General features: G+C 42.0%; 1 protein-coding gene across 10 annotated transcripts in view; it reads right to left on the reverse strand.

Annotated features, from left to right (window-relative positions):
- Positions 1-21054, reverse strand: part of CIT (citron rho-interacting serine/threonine kinase) — a 110534-nt gene that overhangs the window by 71397 nt on the left and 18083 nt on the right. For all 10 annotated transcript variants that reach the window (XM_090063167.1, XM_090063163.1, XM_090063161.1 and 7 more), the window contains exons 10-13: positions 10364-10544; positions 3674-3779; positions 2659-2802; positions 1023-1142 (exon numbers count right to left, since the gene is read on the reverse strand). In XM_090063167.1, coding sequence (XP_089919293.1) covers positions 1023-1142; positions 2659-2802; positions 3674-3779; positions 10364-10544 — 551 coding nt within the window. The remainder of the gene's footprint in view (positions 1-1022; positions 1143-2658; positions 2803-3673; positions 3780-10363; positions 10545-21054) is intronic.

A 21054-nucleotide genomic window follows, 5' to 3' on the forward strand; every position in this document is an offset into this window, starting at 1 on the left:
TTTGAACTCCATAGCAAATTACATTTCCATTAAACAATGGGATGGAATGGATTCTGTCCCACAATACTTTTAATCTGAAAATTGTCCACAATGTCATATTTTCATTTAAGTGTTTATTATTTCTTCATATAAACAAGTCTGCGGATTAATTCCTACCACTTTTCTAGAGCAAAAAATAACTCTGAAAAAAACATGTACCCTGCAAAGAGGCTAAGCCAGAAAAAGAACAGTTCAACAACCTAGATGATATTTTGAAATACCAACAAGGTAAGACCATTAGAAATTTAAGTTGGTCGAATCACAACAACATTAGATCTCATGTGGTTACCCTCCACCCCTACTCCCCCCACCCCCATTTCAAAACTCTCACTGTAAAGGATTCATGAACTTCTGATGAGAACTAAGGGGAACTTGTTAATTCATTTAAAAACTTTATTTTAAATTCTCATGCTTTTTCAATACAGAAATTTTATTAAAAATATCAAAAGTCTCTCTCAGTTTTTTTTAGCTTTTTTTTAAAGACATTTTATGTGATCCACTTGATGGATTTCAAGAAAGCATCAAAAGGTCTGAGAACATGTGTGCTTTCAATGTACACAAAAGTCATATTTTCTCTGCAGGCACTTTAAGAAACTCTAAATACCTCCATGGTGTAAGCCTTTGCATCCCATCAATGAGGTCAAGGGCCCAAAAAAGATAAGCTAAAGTAAGTGAAGTGTGAACTTAAGGTACATCAGCTGCTCTGCATTACCAGGTACATGCTCTTACCCTGCAGTAAATGAGGCAAATTTACTGAGGGGGTAAGCTGCCTCACATTTACTTCAGAGTAAAAGCATGCATATAATCAGCTACTAGGAGGTTGTAGATGCACTTTAAGTTAACACTCTAGTACCTCATAGTAACTTACCTGATAGTAACTTGTGTGCCCATATGCCAAAATGTGTTCCTGGCATCAGAAGTGCAAAATACAAGCAATGCAAATATACTGTCAGGCACTCTGCTACCCAGAGAAGCAGTTATACCTGTTCTTTGATCTCCTGCAGTTTTCGGCTCTGCTCTCTGATATCATGAAGAAGCTGCAGCGCCTTATCATCCTCCTGAGACACCTCCATCCGTGCCTGTTCCAGGCTTCGCTTTAAGCTCTGCAGAAAGCAAAATTCTCAATACACAGATTCTTTGCCTTTGCACATTGTTGCATAAGAAATATCCTCAAATAAAGGAACACAAAGCTTCTCCTTGAGTAACACGAGTCAATATAAATTGAGACACCAAGCCTAAAAATTCACTGCTATTGAACTTCAGTTTTTCTATGTGGATAGAAACAGCTTGCATACAACCAAAAAGCTACAACATTAAGATCTTTATTCAAACACTATTTCTGCAAATCAAGTTTGAAGTCAAAGAATGAACACAGGTTCCAAAAGATAACCTTTACTGAAATTAATTATCTGTCCTTTATCTAGCAGTGTTTATTCATGACCCTAATACCATCATTCACTTAATGCTACTATTATTACCAAGACTGACATTTTTTCTCCATACAGGCTGATTAAGTTGAATCCTCTGCTTGTCCTTCAACTTTTTGTTAAAGGGTAGGAGTACCTACTATTAATAGTAATACTTCTTTTGTTTCAGGCTGTCTAATCTTTGCTTAGGATTTCAGGACAGACTAACAGTCTTGCAACCTACCTATATTTATTTTTTAGTTTTCATCCAGAAAGATCCAAATCTCTGCAGTCATGTAAAACAGTAGAAATTATAAAATACCCATAGCTCAACCCAACTTCAGATATGTTTCCTAATGTACATTATTTAATTGTAAAGTTTCCGTTTACACAAATACATTAATGCCTTCTGTGCTATTCAGATAAATGAAGTATACTCCATAGGAAATGCCTCTCACACCTCTAAAACTCAGTGACCTCTTTACTGCTAACACTGCAGTTATCTACACCAGTATGCTAAAGACCACCAGTACCCGCATGCTAAAGTTTTGGTGGGAGAAGGAAAGGAAGACAGACTATCATATGCAGCTGAAAATAAAAGGTAGCACTGGTATGTAGAATGTAAACACCCTAACTGAAATTTTGCCAAGACAACTGGGCAGACATCCCTGCTCCTGTATAAAAGTGCCAAAAACTCTTTAAAGGCAGATTTAGGGCTTCACTTTTAAATCCCATTTGAAAAGCAGCATCTGTCATTACAGTGCCCATACCACAATACTAGGGAACTGGATCAGATTGAACTCAGAATGCTACATCTTGAGTCAGCACTTTCACTTCCTGAAACACTTTAGCTACACTTGGATTGACTAACCCCACCTTTGATTCCACCATCTGCTAAGAACAGAACCCCAAAGTAGTGCAACATAGCTAAAAGATCAAGAACAAAACCACCTCAGGGTGCTTCAAGGCAAGCAAGAAATCAGTCATACCTACTTTGTAATTATTACTGTATGATATTCTAACAACATCATCCAAGTTTAAGTAAAATCATATCTAACTGTAGGCTGAAAACAATTTACTGCTCCATTTTCAATAGACAACTGTTCCTCTTGCATCTTCTGTCTTTAGTGTGTGCTGCACTGAAACCTCTATGGAACAGAATGCTAGAGACCATCAGATGTAACCCTTCAGAGGGAAAAGGGTAAAGGCTCACACTGCATTCTGTGATGTAGGTAGCCAGATCTTGCTCCAGGAGGGATCGCTGGGTCTCAGAGGCTTTCAGTTCCACCTCCTTTTGGCTAAGTACAGCCTCCACCTCTGACACTCTCCGATGCAATCGCGTCATTTCCTGCTCCATCTGCAACAAAATTGAAAGATTAAAAGGGATTTCAAAGGCTTTTTTAGCTGCTAACTTCAGTGTACCTTGTGTGACAAATTTCAGTCTCAGAGATCCTAGCAATAAATTCTCCAAATGCTGTTTAAATTCCAATACCATTGTGTCTGCTCCTGGGAATTCACAGTTCTTCTTAAGGACAGGAAGTAAGTCTAAGTCACCCCATTCATTCAAGCTGCTTGTTCGTATTCAGTCATTCTTCGAACCCCAGTTAGCAAAGAAGCCACAATCATTTTTCACCTGATTTGCAGAGATGGATCACTTTAACTTTATCCCAAATCCATGTTGGACCAGAAGATGGTTCCCCCCCATCTCCTTGTGAGGGACAAATGGTCAAATCCAGCACAGAGCAGGGAGACAAATAATTGCACTCATAAAAGTCTCAAAAAAGCAGTGAGTTTGAATAGATTCCAGTAAGTTCCTTTTACTCAGGAACCGTAACTGTTGTAAAATGTTCACTGTAATCAATGAAGTAGTAACAGTTACGTAAGTAGAAGTTGAAGGACTAGGAAGAGAGACTTGTAGCACTCAGAACAGAACCGCTGCAACTGATGAGGAATAAACGCCGCCTGCTGGAAGAAGCAGTTGTCTGTGTCATGCTGAGAAAAGGGCTGTTTAAAATCCAGAGCTTCCTCTTGTTAAGATTAATGTATCTAGAGCAAAGGCATAGCCTAAGGTCATTTCCCTCTGTAATGAACAGGAAGCCACTTCACTGAAGGAAAAGCACTTTGCCCACCACAGATCCTGATGATCAGCAGCATCTGACAGATCCCTTGGTATACATTGGTTGTAGATTCCTGGAGCAATGAGGATGGCCAATCGCATAAATAAATACCTTATGACACTTGTCCTGGGTGTCTTGGAGCTCTTTGCTCTTGAGAAGGAGTTTCTTTTCCATGGAGCTGATTTTGGCTGGAGAGTCCAAACTTGGAACAACAGACCTAAAAGAATAAAGCCAAACAATGCATAAATATAGAAAAAAAGGGTACAAGAATCTCCATTTAAAAACAGCCTAATTTACCGCCAAGCAAACACTAGGATTAAGTGAAAGATAAAGCAAGTACTATGGTATAACAGCTAGGTCAATCAACACTTTATGTCATTAAACACCTTGCAACTCCTCTCATCATGTAAAACAATGAGAGACACAGCAGGCATTCTTTTATGATTCTCGTATATATTTACAAGTGTGATGAAGCCAAAAGTCAAAATATTTTTACCCACTCAAGAAGTTAGTTTTCTGAAAATTCATTGCCTGCTGCACAACGTTAAATACTTTTGAAAAAAAATAGCATTAAAAAACACACTTGAGAACTCAACAGGCCTTGCCCTGATCCACAGCAAGCGGATTTTCCTTCTGCTTAGCTTCTTCTCTATTACTGAAGGATTCAAACCATAACCAAGCCATCTCTTAATGCCCCATTTCTGGCCTAATCAAAACTGATATGGTTACCCACATTTCAGAACTTCAGAATTGCACCTATAATTTGTGACTCATGAGGAAAATCTATTTAATTACAGCATTTGCTGTTGTTTGACTCCAGAAAATCGAGTAGCATTGTCTTTAGGAGCCAAGAGGCACACAAGAGAGAGCTAAAGAGATAACCATATCAGTTGGTTTTAAATTCCTTCTAAAAAAGCTTTAGAAGTAATTCCTTGCAATGCTGAGCAGATTTTGTAGTTTAAAACAAATAGGGTTTCTTTTAAGTCTGATTCAAATATACAACTAAATATAAAATCATAAAAAATCTGCATTCAACAGACACTAGTCTCTATAACACAGCACAATTCAAACTAGATAGTTAAGCAGTTAATGATGGAGCCAAACTTAATAGAAGAAGCCTAGTGCTCACTTACTGTTGAGATTTTAGATGTACAATGAAGGTGCTAATAAAAGAACCTGCAGTCTGCCCACACATTGCTTTACTGCTTCTCCTGGCCACAGCTTTGGTATGCAGCCAGTTATCCCCATGGAGAGAAATGAGCTTCAAGCAGCTCTTTGCACACAGCCACACACCCACACACAGCAACAGTATCTCTTCTTATACCAAGGAAAGTTTGATTCCACTACGACCATTTTTTGAGAAAATGTACTTCCCAGTTGACAGAAACACACAGGGTATTAGTCACACACAAGACAAAAAATGGATTTTTATGAAACTGCTATAGCTGTACATATGGAACAAAATAGATCTTAAGGAGTGCAACCAAAGCCATTTGAAAACCCAGTCCCAATATGAACATGTAAATATAGCACAGTCCACTGATTCCAAACCATATAGAAATTTCTAATCCAATCACATCTTTTTTTAAGTTACCTAATAAAGAAATAAACCTATTAAGAGAATGCATCCTCCCATATCAATTGACAGGATATGATCACAACTTATTAAAAGAATAAATCTTAAATGTGAATACTTTTGTTAGGTTTAGTTCTATTGGTAGGCTAACCCAGGGGTGGTCAACCTGTGGCATGTGTGCCACAAGTGGCATGACCAGCCTCTGTGTGTAGCACATGGCAGATCAGAGATGGGGTAGGCAGCAGATAGGGCAAGGAGCAAAAAGCAGAGCAGCAGATCAGGCAGGGATCAGGGATGGCCCTCAATGAGAGTACAGGGCTAACTTGTGGCATACCTGCTAAAAAGGCTGATCCCCACTAGTTTAATAAATCCAATCCCACAGTTTATCATCTTTAAAAATCAATTTATCAAAATATCACTATACTCCTACAGAAAAAAGGCAACCTACCATCTGAGAAAAATGCTTATTAAACCCCATCACAGCTGAGCATACAACAAAGCTAAAAATGGATAGCTGAGAAAAACAGCCTAAAAATAAAAAGTAAAGCGCACATTAACCAAAAAAGATGCTAAGTAATCCGCTTTAAAATGTAATTCATACAAATGTAAGTAGCTGCAAATGTGTAATGAGATAGTTCTGACAATTTTTTAGCATTAAAATATTAACTTTAGATTTCTGAACTACTTCAGCTAAAGCCATTTTTAAAAGACTCATATTAGTCATTGCCTTTTTGATTCAACTTGAACCACAGGCACTAGCCCTGTAAATGTTAGCTGGTTCTAATGAAGATGGGGATACATGTTCCACTCGCAGCACTACTTCATTTTGATACTTCAGTTTCTTCCCTTGGTGCTTTTTTAAAAGGAACGTGTTCATTATATAGTGGAGGCCATTTTACAATTCAGACATTCTCCTGGAGAGCCAGCTAAAAGGTCTAAATGTACTACAACACTGGGGATACAAGGGTAGAATCTATGAAAGAATACTGAAAATGCTGATATGACACACTATTCAATATAAGAGTGACAAGACAGGACAGAGTGTATTGTTACTCTCAACTGACATCTTCTGACCAAAGTTTGGCATGTCATTAAGTGGTTTTGGCATGCTTCTCAGGTACAGTGTACTTGTTGGGAAGAAAAAAAAGAGGAAGAAAAAGATGGCAATCTTCCCCTTCGTCCCTGTCACCATAGCACCCCTAAATTAAGAAATACCTTCAAAATGCGTGTACCACTCAAGGGATAATCCCACCACCTACCATAGGGAATCAGCACATCTCAACGTCCCATGACACTGATTTCTAACAAGAATTGCGATACGTGCAGTTAAAAGCTGAAAAAGACCACTGAAGTTAATTTCTCCTTTCATGCAAATTATTGTAAGATTGCTTCATGACAACCCCTACCACCTTTAAGTCTCAAGAAGAGAAAGTAATCAAGAGAAATGGGATTCTTACTAACCTAACAGAAGCCTTGTCATAGAGCTACACAGTCCCAACAGATTATGACAAGATGTGAAATAAGCATGTTGTAAGGTCATTGTTATATTCCTCTTCAGTCAGCGTTATCTCAGAAATTAAACATATTCAATATGACAGCAAAAGCCACCATGCGAACTTATCACTCAATTGGTACTGTCTCAAAATATTTAATTCAATTAACTGTTAAATCAGGGGTCAGTTTTCTCAGCACAACAGAGTAGTGTCTGCAATTTCCTCTGAGGTGTGAAGAACTGATTAACAACAAAGGGTAATCAACTCATAAATAAGAAAACTGCAATGGAAAGGATGCTAAAACCTTCAAGTCTTAGTCAAGTCTATGACAGCAAATGTTAACCATGCTGATTGTGCCATATTTTCAAGAGGAAAAAATATCTTTGTGAGTAATGTGTCTAAATGAGTTTGCTTAAGCTAGTTATCTAATGATCTTAGAACAACTGAAGCAAATGGTGCAAGAATGTTCATTGTGCAAGGGCTTCTCTTCTAATATTCTGTTGAGAAAAAAAAAATCACTACAGGAAAAAGTAGAAAAATGAACAAAAGGGTGCAGGAGATGGAAGTTCATAGATCACCCTGTATTATACCTCTTCCTTCTTCCTTATTTTATCCCAGTCTCAGAAGCCTCCAACTGATGCTTCTTCCTTCTCCTAGATGTCATAGTGCTCCTTATCCTAATTCTGGCCCCAATATACAAGTCTTTTCCTCCATCCCCCCCAACCAGTTGTCCCCCTCCTCCATCCCTCATGCTCTATTCATCATCCATACTCTTCCCTTCCTCCAGGTTTTTATCTGTTTTCTGCTTTCTCTTAAGCGCCTATTCCAGCCTAAAAATTCCTCAACACAAAACAATGATATCATTAAGATGTGAAATACAGTAAACAAATGACAGCATACTTTTGAAGCCTTTGTCTTCCCTTTCCACCCTTTCCAAGGCTGAAACACTTTATCAGAGACCTACAAGTGGCTGGATCAAATATCTGAGAGAGAGATAAAAGTTGAAGAAACTCTAACCAGCAAAGGCTGAGGTAACATACTAGTGCCAAGCTCTGTTGCTCAGAAGGGGACAGGACCCAAGATATTTAAACAAGCTATGTCCCTCTGGCTTAAGGGTTCCCCATTTTGTATCAGCCTAGGTATCTGATAAATTTGAAAAACCAGACACCCTTCAAGCTCCTTGGCCCAAATTCTTTATTGGCACAGAAAGCGTAATCAGCAGGGAGGAAAAGAGTAAATAAACAGATTTCTGCTAGTTTAGTCCTCCCTTGCCCTGCTTTTTGGGTGCTACTTAGCCACCAGAAATCCAAGTGTCTACCTCACCTGTTGCTCCTTCTGGCTTTACTAAGCAGTAGCAGCAATGTGAAAGCAGAATGGCCCTTGGTAGCTGGCTACTGCCCACTAGGTTCTGAACAGAAGCAGGGAAAGTTATGAGGACCTAATTAATTACACTCTACAGCTACTTGGCCAAGCTGTGAGCAGCAGCAAAGGCATTAGCTATCCATTTGCAGATACAGGAGAACAGCTCTGCATCACTTAGCAACCAAACTTATTGTGGGGTGAGGGGTAAATAAAAACTTAAATTCTTCAACAATGAGTTAGGACATCATAGTTGCCAAAGAAATCATCCTACTTAAGACTAACAAGGACACAAGCTTTTCTAAGTTTTGCTTCTGTAACTATCTATAGTTGTTGCTCATTTACTGGTCTGGAATTAGGTTGTTAAATACCTTGGGGTAAGTAATATATCTTATTTGCTCTATAAAGCAGAGTAGGCACTTCATCATAAATAAGAAGTCATCCTTACTTCAGGCACCAGCAACAGGATAGAGGGAGCTCACTAGCTACTGTGCTAGTTGAAATAAATGACATAATGGAGTCTCCATACAGTCCTCATATTTAATAGCCCCTCCTTAAATAAAAAGCAAGAGCATGCTGCCAAGGCAAAGCCTAAAATTAATTTATAAAAATCCTGTTTGAAATTATGGAGGGTATGTCCTCTAAAACAGAATCTTCTTACACTTCATTTTTCTCCAAAATAATCTTAATAAGACATTGTTTTTGTATTCTAACATGAGAGAAATGAGGATACAAGAGACAATGCAACATGACTTCAGCCATCATAATTCCTCCATCACATATTAAATTTTGGCCCACTTCAGCTGAACCCTTACTATTTTACTACTAAAACCCAAAATTAAACATCAGCAGACAGGTTTATCTGTCAGATGTACCACTTACTATCCAAAATATCATTGAGAAAACAGACCAGCATTGACCTGCAGCACCTATGTTAAGCTGAGCCTTTAAACACCAGAGATACGCCAATGCACCTGAGATTTAACCTCAAATGCTCTCTTTTTGTACTGGGGCTCCAACACACACACACACACACACACACACAAATCCAGTATGGGGCCTCTACGGACAGTTAGATGAATGACATTCTGGTTCTGTCACATGGAAGTCTATGTAGGGATAGATCAACATCATAATTCGAGAAAGATTTTAACCCCACACATCTCCAGGTGTTATTTACCATGCATCTCCCCAAAAGTCCTTCTGTTGATAATGTTAGATAACACCCTAATAGATTACATTCCTTCTTTCAATTGTTATTACGCCTTCCTCTTCTCCATCCTCTACCCTGAAGGCAACACATACTGGAAGGACAGTCAGTGGTTCCCTTATTACTAGCCTAGCTATCATATAACCTTGATTCACAACATTGGAAAGATCAGGGATGCCAAGATACCACCAAATTTAGTTCTAGTACTTTTAGTAGCACAACCAACATGACAAGAGACATTATAACTTGATTAAGACATATTGTCAGTTTTAATTCCCAGTGGGGACCAATTAGCAGCAATGAAAGACAATGGTTGACATTAAAATATAATACCTTAGTATGTTGAGTCACCCAATCAGCTAAAGCCTCAAAGGCCTTCTGGTACTGGGGTAAGGACTTCTCAAATTGATGTGCTGCACTAATGCTTTCTCATTCACTCTAATACCATAAGCCATGCACCCATCATGTCAAAGCGTTTGCACTATGCTATTCTTCCTCTCCCTGTCTCAGTTTTCATTACAAAATCTTTACTTCCCAAATAAAGATATTTTTTCTAGAGCTTTTTATCTCATCATATGTTCAAGGCCAGCACAGTTCATGCAGATCTCTGACCCCATAATATACTAATACAGCAGTGCCCAGGCTCAGCATTTAACTCGACCGAGCAGTACATCCTGCCAGCTCAGTGAAGCTCAATCTCTGGTTCACTGGTCCATCACCACATGTTCCCAGATTACTGGAGCTCTCTCTCTGTGGATCACTGACCCAGCCTCACTCTCCCTACTTCTCCTCCCCCACCCCCCAATCCAGTGGTGCCCAGCCTCTGCATCTCTGACCCAATAAAACACACCCTCACTTCAATATCCGAAGTCCTCTTCCAAAGATCTGCAATACCAGAAATCAAGCCACCCACTCCCCTCCAGACAACAGCAGCCCTAACTAAAAGAAAGTAACTAAATCACAATTATAGAAAATTCATTTTCAGACTCAGAGAACAGTATCAGATGTACGATCACAGCAGCAACAGATAAAGCCTCAAGCCAACAGCTTTCCTAAAGCAGAGTGGAGGCCAGTTCAGAGCTGCTTTCCACCACCTCCCCCAACCTGCTACAAATGCTGATTTTCTAACAATCCTTTTCACTTAAACAGTAACCTCTACTTACTCTGATCTGAGGATCCCCAGTGTCTTGATAAATGAAAACCCCACAAATGGCAAATCTTCACCAGAAAAACCTGCTGGGTTCAACTGGCGCGGAGAGGATAAAACCCGCAAATTCTTCTCTGGTTCATCAAAATTTGAGGTGTCATCATCAGACTTGAGGGTAGGAACGAAGGGGGGAGGAGCTGGTGAAAAAAGCAAGGAGAAAAGACAAAATTCAGCTACAGTTCACTCTGCAACGGTCCCACTCATCCAGTGCTTGCAATGGCACTGCAGCTCCTGCTTTTAATCTTGCTAACACAAGCAGACTGAGCTGCTGCTCTCAAATCGTATTACAGCAACAAGAGATTAACCCCTCAGCTACCAACATGGCTACCATTCTGCAGGCAGAATGTCTCCCATGCTGGTTAAACTGGTTTTCTTTTTAACACAGGTATGTTAACTAACACCAAGAGGAACCAGCATAAAAAATACCTACTATATTTAAAGGTCATTTGTTCCTGATCCTTCTAGAAAAAGAAAGCTCTCTCTAAATTTGCCCAATTAGTAGAATAGAATATTACATGAGAATATAGTCTGCTACCTTGCTGGCCAGCTAACAGATCATTTCTGCCTATCCTCGCTATTTAAAGCACTCCCAGTACTGATTTCTGGTCCTGTTACCAATAAATTGGTCTTGTTCCTGGAAGATTTCAACAAGCTGTAGCTAATAAATTCAAACAGCTCTTGAAAAGGGGAGAAAAAGAAATAAGGATTATTCCCCCAAGATAGTTTACTAGGGATTTGGAACTCTTGGTGGGACACCACTGCAGTCTGGCTCCAATACAATCACCTTTGAATAAAGATCTCATTGGCAGGAATTATAACTTCTTACCCTAATGTCTACATTGGTGACAGCTTAACTTGCAGTTGTTTAATTTCAGCCCATTTTCTAACATTTGCTGCAATTTAATTAAGCCAAAGAAACAAAAGTTCTTTTAAATGATGTGCAGCACCCTGGTTCCCTGCTGGTTTGGCTATGTGAGTGAAAAGAATGAATGTAAAAGCCTGCTGTGCAATTCCTACCTTATTAAATCATGTTCCCTCCCAGGAAATTTTTTTTTTAAACATTTCATCACTTAGGTCCTAAACTCACTGAAAATCTACTAAGCTTTCTTTTGCTCTGTGAAGGAGACAGCTCTTCAGTCAGCAACTTGAACACAGCTCATTGTTACAAGCTGATGGAAGTGCAGTGTGCTAAAACCGTTACCATGGATCCAGTATAGATCTCCTGTAGCTGAAGGGCTGATGAGAATTGAAGAACCAGGAACAAACATTACAGCCCCTGCAGTGCAGGCTCCCTGCTCCTCACTCTGTGCATGCTCTGAGTTTAACCCTACCTGCCTACATTCATGACAGATGCTGATGCTTATCTGACTGACACAAGCAGAATGAGTCACTGCTGGAGCTTGCTAGCTCCCTCTAGGTTGCCAAAGCCTTTCACAGCCCTGTTTTTAACTCTTTACTTTCTATACAAATTTATGCTTAAGATAATCACCAGACCAGCATTAATAGGCAAAAATCAGCCTGCTTAAATCACTAAATTGCAACAACACATGCATGCTTCATTAGTGACTCTCCAGGGAGCCATCCTGGAACTGCTTCCAAGCAGGGAAAAGGAAGAAAACTCCATGAAGCAGGCAAGATTCTGTCACACACAGTAGTCTCAAGCACAGAGTGGGGTGAATGGAGGAAAACCCAAAATTAAGAAGCATGCATTAAAAATACATCATTTTACCTCTCAGACAGTCTTCAGAGCTTTTAAGTCTTCTTTGTTTGTATCAGGTTAATAAGTTCTGAAATTTCTAATTTTTCTTTTTTTTTAAATCTAATTAATATTTGCCAGGAACTCTGTTATGCTGTGAATTAGTGTCCAATATGGCTCTTCTGTTCTCTAATTTCATTCATACAAGCACAAGAGCAACTGAAAACAATTCAACTTCATTAATTATAGCATCTTTCATACAAATGGTATTCCATAAAAATGTTTTGGCTTTTTTAATCTAATATTTGAGGGTAAAAATGAATTAATGATGCTAAACAACACAGGAAGGAGCAAACTACCTCATTCATATAGAAAGTCTAGAACCCCTCTTGGTTAGCCAAACACATCTCTTATCTCCATATAAAAAATGTTTGGCAGATTTTTTTTTTTAGCTTTGAAAAAGAGATAACTAGAGTTTCACCTTTTACCAGGAAGGTAAAAAGTTACAGATACCTACCTACTTACCTACTTATATACAAAAATACACATAACACATACATACAGAGAGAGCCATGGATAGATGGAGATAGGAAGAGAGACCATAAATCAGCCTCAAGCAATTCAACAAAATCTTTCCTCTTACCAGTAAAAATCTTACAGAAGGCCCAACTCGGACTACAAAAATTAAAGAATGTCCAATTTAAATAGAGTTAAGATCACATTTTATTCAGTTATTCATTGTGAGGTTTAAGGAAAGGTCTACAGAAAAGAAAGATAGTGAAAGCAAAATGAAAAGAAAAAACCTGAATTTGCCCTCTACTTTGCACCTCCTGGGGAGGCACTCATTTGAGAAGAGCAATTACCAAGCTAACACTGCTCAAAAGCACTTCTTTATAACCTTGTTACATTATTACTATCAAGAAACAATAGAAAAGGAAAAAAAATGTGACTAGGAAGTCATTCAGCAAAGACACTTCTGGTTGTAAATGTATCAGAACAGCTAACACTGACCAAAAGTGAAAGAGCTACATTTGAAGAGGTTTCATGCCACTGTAGATGAGAGCAAACTCACAGGAGAGAAGGAAAGAGATGATGCGCAGATCCGCTCTGCTGGTTTGGCTTTGCTAATTACTTGGTAATGACTTCAGATTCTTTTATTCCTACCACAAAGGAATTTCCTTACCCAATAAAAATGCCTATAGGATAAACTGCAAGCCTTAAAAGTATAGAAAAGGGAAGAATCTGGTTGTTACACAAGGGTTCTGTGCAAGGGGAGCTTTGAATAAACTGGATTCTTACTTCCTGTTTAAAATCCGAGTCCCATCCCTATCCAACTATGTAACCTCAGAGCAGCAGAATGAGCACTAGTGAATACAAAAGTGATATTATGTATCCAGAATATTCCCAGTTGCTTCTCAGAAAGGAAGAAACTCACCCAAGCTCAAGCCAAGACTGTGAAATGAATGGAGAATGCACACCATTCTACCCTGCAAGATATTTTCTACTCCCTCTAGGTGTATTCAACAGGTGACAAAACTATACTATTCAGATAAGAATCTAATCCTGATACTTCAAGTCATATAAATCTGATCAGTGTATGGATTATTTTCTGCCTCTGATATGTGGCAAATAAGTATATATGTTCTGCTCAGCTTTTATATACCTTCCAGTTGTATACTGCATAAAAATCCATCATATGCCCAGATATCCATCTCACAAGGAAGGCTATAACCCTCACCCATCTGTTCCAAAGAATGACTTTTGGAGGTAAAGGGGTATTGGTAGTTTAATATATATATATATCACTGTAGTACACTATCCAGTTTATCATAATCTTTAAGATGAATCTAAATAGCTCTTCTGAGGAAAAACAGTTTTTTAAACGGTGTGTCAGTATGTAGACTTACGGCTACTTCAACAAATATTACCTTAATAGGGTCATTCCATCATTTCAAATTATTTCCATGTAACTTCAGAGACTGGATATTGCATTTCCCCTGGGTCAGTGAAAGACTTTATTGGAATAGGGGATTTAGAGGAACAATAGAACCTTTCCACAGAACAGAAATATATCTTTTCTTGACCTGTCAGGTGATCTATATATTCTTCCTGGAGTCAAGAATTTACACAACCTTTCCAAGTAGCTTTAGCATTATTCTCTCTAGTGTTTTAAAATACCTACTGGAGTTATTAAAGGAAAAAAACAATTTATAGCATCTGCTCTGAATGATATCTTTAAGGATATTTAATCTAAAAGAGACTAACTGAACAACAGTATGAGGAAAGATGTAAAAACACAGGCCTAACCTATTTAAAGCAGTATTCACTATCAGAAACAGAAGCTAACCTTAGTATGTTATTTTGTTCTCTGAAGACAATGAACTTCCTAAAATATCTCCTGTGAGCAGCACGCCTCCCAACCTGTATTGCATCAGGTATCAAATGGACTAAGAAAGAACTTGATCTTAGCCCACAAGAAGCTGAGAAGCAATCATGGATTTTCCCCTTTAAAGGAGAAAAAAATGGGAAACTGTGGATTTCACCTTCCAGGCTGGCAGAGTTCCAGGCTGCAAGGGGCTGCATGTGGAGCAGGGAAGGGCAATTGGAGGCAGGGGGCACCACATGCCACACACATGAATGTGGCAGCCAGGTGGACAGCAGCTCTCACAGCTCCCTGCAAGTAAATCTATGGGGGCGGGGGGTGGGGGCACAGGCCACACAGTAGGGGGCAGGGGGGCACAGACCACAAGATGAGGGAGCCACAGGCAACTTGGCAGAGGGGCAGGGGACACAGACTGTGCAGCAGGGGATAAGGGGTACATGCCCCCCACAGATTTCTGCACCCACAGAATGGCGCAGGGCTGCATCTGGGCCAGACCAGCTGTGGGCAGGAGCTGCCTCCATGGCCCAGCAGGCAGACCCAGTGTGTGAGGGAGAGCTGCACCACCATGGCTGCCAAGGTGAGGCACCTCCTCCCCACCCAGCAGCAGCAGGGGCACAACTCACCATAGAACAAGGTGTTGGTCTAAGGACATAGGCAGGCAAGGTTCTTTGGGTAGATGTAATATCTTTTATTAGACCAACTGACTTGCTGGAAAAAACTTTTTGCAAACTTTTCTCTTTTATTAGACTCGGTTAGTCTAATAAAAGATATCACATCTACCCAAAGAACCTTGCCTGCCTAAAAAATGTTTAGCATGCAATATTTGGATCAGTAGCAAGCAGATCATACCTTGCTTCTTCTGTGCATTTCTTTTTAGGGTGTTATCAAATGTTTGAAAGGATTACATTTTGAATTTTCCTGTTCACCCCTGATTATTAAAAGGGAAAAACAAAATTACTCTACCTATTAACCCAACTTTCATTCCACCCCACCCTTCACTGTCCCTTCCTATGGAGGGTCGGGCCAGGCCGGGTGGGCCCCTGAAACCTGCTCGTGGCCCTCCAGGAGGGCACAGGACCCCCTCTCCCCACCCCGGTTGAGAGCTGCTGCTTTAGTCTTCCAAAAGCTAGTGTAAGCAAATATAATGGACAAACATTTTATTGTTTCACAAACACACTTTTGATAAGGTGCAAATTAACATTAAAAATGTTTCAGATATCTACTGAAGCAGATTATGCTGGCTGACTGAATTTACTAAAACCTACATTCTCCTGCTACCAGAACCTATAGAGGCTGGAAACTTCATAAAGTGGAAGGTCCAGCTTTATGTGCAAAACAAAACATCTTACATTGCCATAACGCCAAACAACAATATCAAACAAAAGATCCTTTAATGGCTCAAATCCTAAACTGAAATCTGAAATTCAAATCGATTATCCTGGTACTTAGAGGGGTGCAAGCACAACAGTAATGGAGTGCTTCTTAAGTATAAGCTAGTACCAATGTTTTTTAATAGAGTTTGAGATTCTTGAAAAAAGAAAAAGTTGATATTCAGCCCCACAAGATAAGCAGATAAATAGTCATCTGAAACTTGTGGAATGGATTTAATAAACTATCAAGAGGCAGAACTTTCTTAGGGTGATATCTTTTATTGGACCAACTACGTAGCTGGGATAGTTAGACAAGCTGCTGAATGCAAGGCATTCTTCAAATGCAGAAAGCCTGTCTAACTTTAATTACAACTACACAGTTAAGGAGTGGACAATATACTGCCTGCCGATTGACTGTATCCGGCCTGCAGCTGCTCCCACAGTACTCTGCATGAAGCTGAGCCTTGCTTGCTCCCGCCTGGGGAAGCCCACACCACACTCCCACCCTCACCCGCCCAGCACACACAACACTGCTGCTGTGGCTGCACAAGCACTGCTCAACTCCCCCTGCCTCCAGTGGCTCCTCCTCCTTCACTGCTCCAGGCAGGGGGAAACCACAGCCAAGTAGCTTCTGCCCCAGCGCACAGGGCTCCAACTCCAGCTCCTGGACATCTTCCAGCCACTCTGCCCTCCCAACACAACAAGCAGCCACCTGTGGGCAACAAAATGGGTGGACGGTGGCCAGGAGCTAGAGCCAGAGTCCAACACAGTGGGGCAGGAGCAACACAGCTGCAGTTTCCCCCCTGCCTGGAACAAAGCTAACATATTTAACGATTTCTTTGCCTCTGTCTTCCTAAGTAGGGACCAGTTCAGCCACCTCCCTGCTGGGCCCCCCTCGGGCCCCGAGAGAGACACGCCTGGGCCAAGGGTTAGCGAGGAGTTAGGGTACTTCTGGAGAGGCTGGACGTGTTCAAGTCCGCTGGTCCGGACGATCTTCACCCTAGGGTTCTACAGGAACTGGCCGAGGTCATTGCGGGACCCCTGGCGCGGCTCTATGAGCACTCGTGGTGCTCTGGCGAGGTGCCGGAGGACTGGAAGAGGGCCAATGTGGTCCCTATCTTCAAAAAGGGAAAAAAAGAGGACCCGGGAAATTACAGGCCAGTTAGTCTGACCTCAATCCCGGGTAAGCTCTTTGAAAAAATTATCCTGGCACACATCCAGGAGGGCCTTGCGGGGGAATGCATGCTCAGGGGCAACCAACATGGGTTCATCAGTGGCAGGTCTTGTCAGACCAACCTGGTGGCCTTTTACGATCAGGTCACCAAATCATTAGACGCAGGGGTTGCTGTGGATGTAGTCTTTCTGGACTTCCGGAAGGCTTTCGACACTGTCTCTCACCCTGTCCTCATCAAAAAGCTGGGAGACTGTGGTGTCGATGCCCACACGGTCAAATGGGTCGCCAACTGGTTGGAGGGCCGCACCCAGAGGGTGGTAGTGGATGGGTTCTTCTCGACCTGGAAGGATGTGGGCAGTGGGGTTCTGCAGGGCTCGGTCCTCGGGCCCGCACTGTTCAACACCTTCATCAGTGACTTGGATGAGGGGGTAGAAAGCACCCTGTTCAAGTTTGCTGATGACACTAAGATGTGGGGGGATGTGGGCGCACTAGAAGGGTGCAATAGGCTACAAGCTGACCTTGACAGGTTGCAACGGTGGGCGGATGAGAATAGGATGGGGTTTAACACTGATAAGTGCAAGGTGTTGCACATGGGGAGGAAGAACCGGCACCACACTTACAGGTTGGGGAACTCCCCTCTTGCCAGCACGGAGACGGAAAAGGATCTTGGAGTCGTCATTGACTCCACGATGAACATGGGCCGGCAGTGTGGGGAGGCAGTCAAGAAGGCCAATCGTACCGTCATGCATCCACAGATGCATCTCGAGCAGGTCCAGGGAGGTGATCCTCCCCCTCTATGCGGCACTGGTCAGGCCGCAGCTGGAGTACTGCGTCCAGTTCTGGGCGCCACACTTCAAGAGGGACGTGGACAATATGGAAAGAGTTCAGAGGAGGGCCACTCGTATGATCAGGGGTCAGCAGGGCAGGCCTTATGAGGAGAGGCTACGGGACCTGAACCTGTTTAGCCTCCACAAGAGAAGGTTAAGGGGGGACCTTGTGGCCTGCTACAAACTGGTCAGGGGGGATCAGCAGGTATTGGGGGAGTCCCTTCCCCCGTGCGCTGCCAGGAGTGACCAGGAATAACGGTCACAAACTGGCGGAGGGTAAGTTTAGATTAGATATTAGGAGGCGCTACTTCACAGTCAGGGCGGCTAGGGCCTGGAACCAGCTTCCAGGGGAAGTGGTGCAGGCTCCTAGCCTGGGGATTTTTAAAAGGAAGTTAGATGAGCACCTTGCCGGGGTCATCTGACCCCGGTGCTCTTTCCTGCTAAGGCAGGGGGTCGGACTAGATGATCTACCTAGGTCCCTTCCGACTCTAGCTACTATGAAACTATGAAACTATGAAACACATTAGGGGCAGGAGGAGGAGGAAGAGCTGCTGGAGGCAGGAAGAGTTGAGCAGTAGGGCTGTGTGAAGCTTTGTTCCCCGATTCGATTCAGTAGAGATTCGGCCCAATTCAGTGGCTGAATCTCCAAACTAAATCAGAGGACCCTTTAATCTCTTCAAAACAAAATCGGAACCCTCCAAATCAATTCAAAGAGATTCGGAAAGATTCAGAGATTTGAACATAGACACAGCTTTAACTGTTTTCTCCCACGTGCACACACCTGTGCCCCCCACCCCCACACAAACACCCACACACGTACCCCATCACACAAGAGTAAGACTTTGTTTTGAGCTATTATGCAATTGCCTCTATGTACACTATTAAAAAAAAACATAAATCAGGACAGAAAATATTTTTTTAAATATAATTAAAATATGTTATAGTAGATCATTGATTTTCAGTATATGATTTGTTAAATTATATCATCTGAAATATTTTGTGCATGCAGTCCTTGACAGCCCACCAAAACACATTAAGTGGCTCACCAACCAAAATAACTGCCTACCCCTGACAGGTGGTCCTATAAAAGATATCTCCCTAAGAAATCCTTGCCTCTCGCATAATTTATGGACCATCATGACTACATCATAACTCTTACACTACCATAAACTATCCAGGAAATTTGCTCCTCAGTTTATTAAGCATCAATGTGTTCGACTCCTTTAAAAACATAAGAAAGATACAATTCATGACCCAAAATCATTTGGTTTATTTAATTGTAAACAATGTTCCAAAAATGATAGTTTCAGAGACCGAGATGGTTTGCAGAGTACTTGCTTCTCACATGGTACTAGTGCCTCACTATTTCCAGCTGCCAAATAGGATTACTTTCCTGATATTACAACCACTGCTTGCATGTACAAGTATTTGTCTTAGGGGTTTTCTAAATATAAGAAGGTGGCTTATGTAATTGTAAACAGTAGTATTAACAACAAAAAAGAAAAATATAATCCTTAAATAGATGTCAGTCTACACCAAGAAAGAGTTAGAGAATCCTTGTACTAATTAATTTCTAGTAGCAAAAACTCCATTCTTTACTCTGATCCTGACAGCCTTGGCTGTAATGATAATTGGGGATGGTCCTGCTTTGAGCAGTAGATTGGACTAGATGACCTCCTGAGGTGATTTCCAACCCTCATTTTCTATGATTTCATGACACAAGTTTATACACAGAGAAGGTAAAAGGAATATGGTTCACATAATAAACTGAATCACAGTGGAGGGAAAGAGAGAGAGAGTTAAAAAAATTTCCCAGTCAAAGTGAAGACAGACAAACTGGAGTAGGAAAAAGTTGCAACCATCCACACTTTTACATAGAGGCAAAAATTGGAAGGGATCTTCTCAGTCACCAGTCCAGTTCCTTGTTATTGTAACCAATCATATCATGTCATCCCATTCATAAAATTATCAAACTCTATCTTGTGCTTTTTAAAATTCTCACCTGTACAACTGTAACTTACAATTTATGAATGCCTCCTATGCACAAAACAGAGAAAAATAATAGTTCTGCAAAACACATCTGTTCTCATACAGTTATACTGCTTTTTTTGTAGAGATGGACTGAGATATCAGTCGCAAATCAGATCAGCACCAACGAAAGGAAAATTAATATTATCACCTATTGTCTTTTTTTGGCCAATGTAGCCAATGTCACCGATAAATGCTGCATGCATGCATGCGGCCAGGAATGCAGCCAGGCAACTTGGAGAGCAGCATCCAACCAGTAAGTCTCTGGAGGGTGAAGAGGCATGGGGAGGAGAAGGGGCAGGGGGGGCACATTGAGGCCTCTACAGTAAGGGAGGGAGTAGGGCAGGGGCAAGTGCTGCCCAGACAAGGCAGTGAATGGGACCCTGGGGCAGGGCTCAGGGTGGAGATGCAGGCGGCTCCCCACAGCTGCATGCACCCCTGGGGGAGGCATGGGGAGCACGTGCCCCCTGGATTTGTACACGGGGCAGAGGCAGGCTTCCCACTATGGGCTCAGGGCCAGGGTCTGTAGCAGCCTCTTCACGGTCAGGGGGATGGGCCGTGATCGGGAGTGGGGCAGGCTCAGTTAAAAGGGGTGGGCAGTGGCAGTGGTGCTAGGACAGGTGGCTATAGCCCCCAACTCCCCTCTAGCACCGCTCCTGCTCAAGGTACTCCACTCTGCTGCCTCTCCCTCAGGAGCCCCATGCTGCAAGTCAGGCAGGGGGCATGTGCCCAGCACAGGGCTCCCAAGGGAAAGGCAGCAGAGTGGAGTGCCCTGAGCAGGGGCAATGCTAGGAGGGGCTTGCAGGGCTATGGCCACCACAAGATTCTTTGTAGCCCCCCTGTGTAGCCACCCCTTCCATCACCACTGCCACAGTTCACACCATGCGGCTGAGCCTGTCCCGCTCCCAGCCCTGGCCCAACCCCAACCCCATCCCCGATGGGAAGAGGCTGGTGCAGCCACTGGCCCCAAGCTTGCAGCCCACTTCTGCCCTGTGCACAGATCTGGGGGGTACATGCCCCCCATGCCTTGCCCAGGTGGTGACCACAGTGATGGGGCACCACCCCTCACTCCCCCTTGGATAAGCAGCCCACAGTAATATCCCACGCCCTGCCCTGGGGTTCCATTCACCGCCTTGACTGGGCAGCACCTGCCCCACTCACTCCCTAAC

This window comes from Crocodylus siamensis, chromosome 9, assembly GCF_052110815.1.
Source record: "Crocodylus siamensis isolate JL-2025a chromosome 9, ASM5211081v1, whole genome shotgun sequence".
In the NCBI taxonomy this organism is placed as follows: Eukaryota; Metazoa; Chordata; order Crocodylia; family Crocodylidae; genus Crocodylus; species Crocodylus siamensis.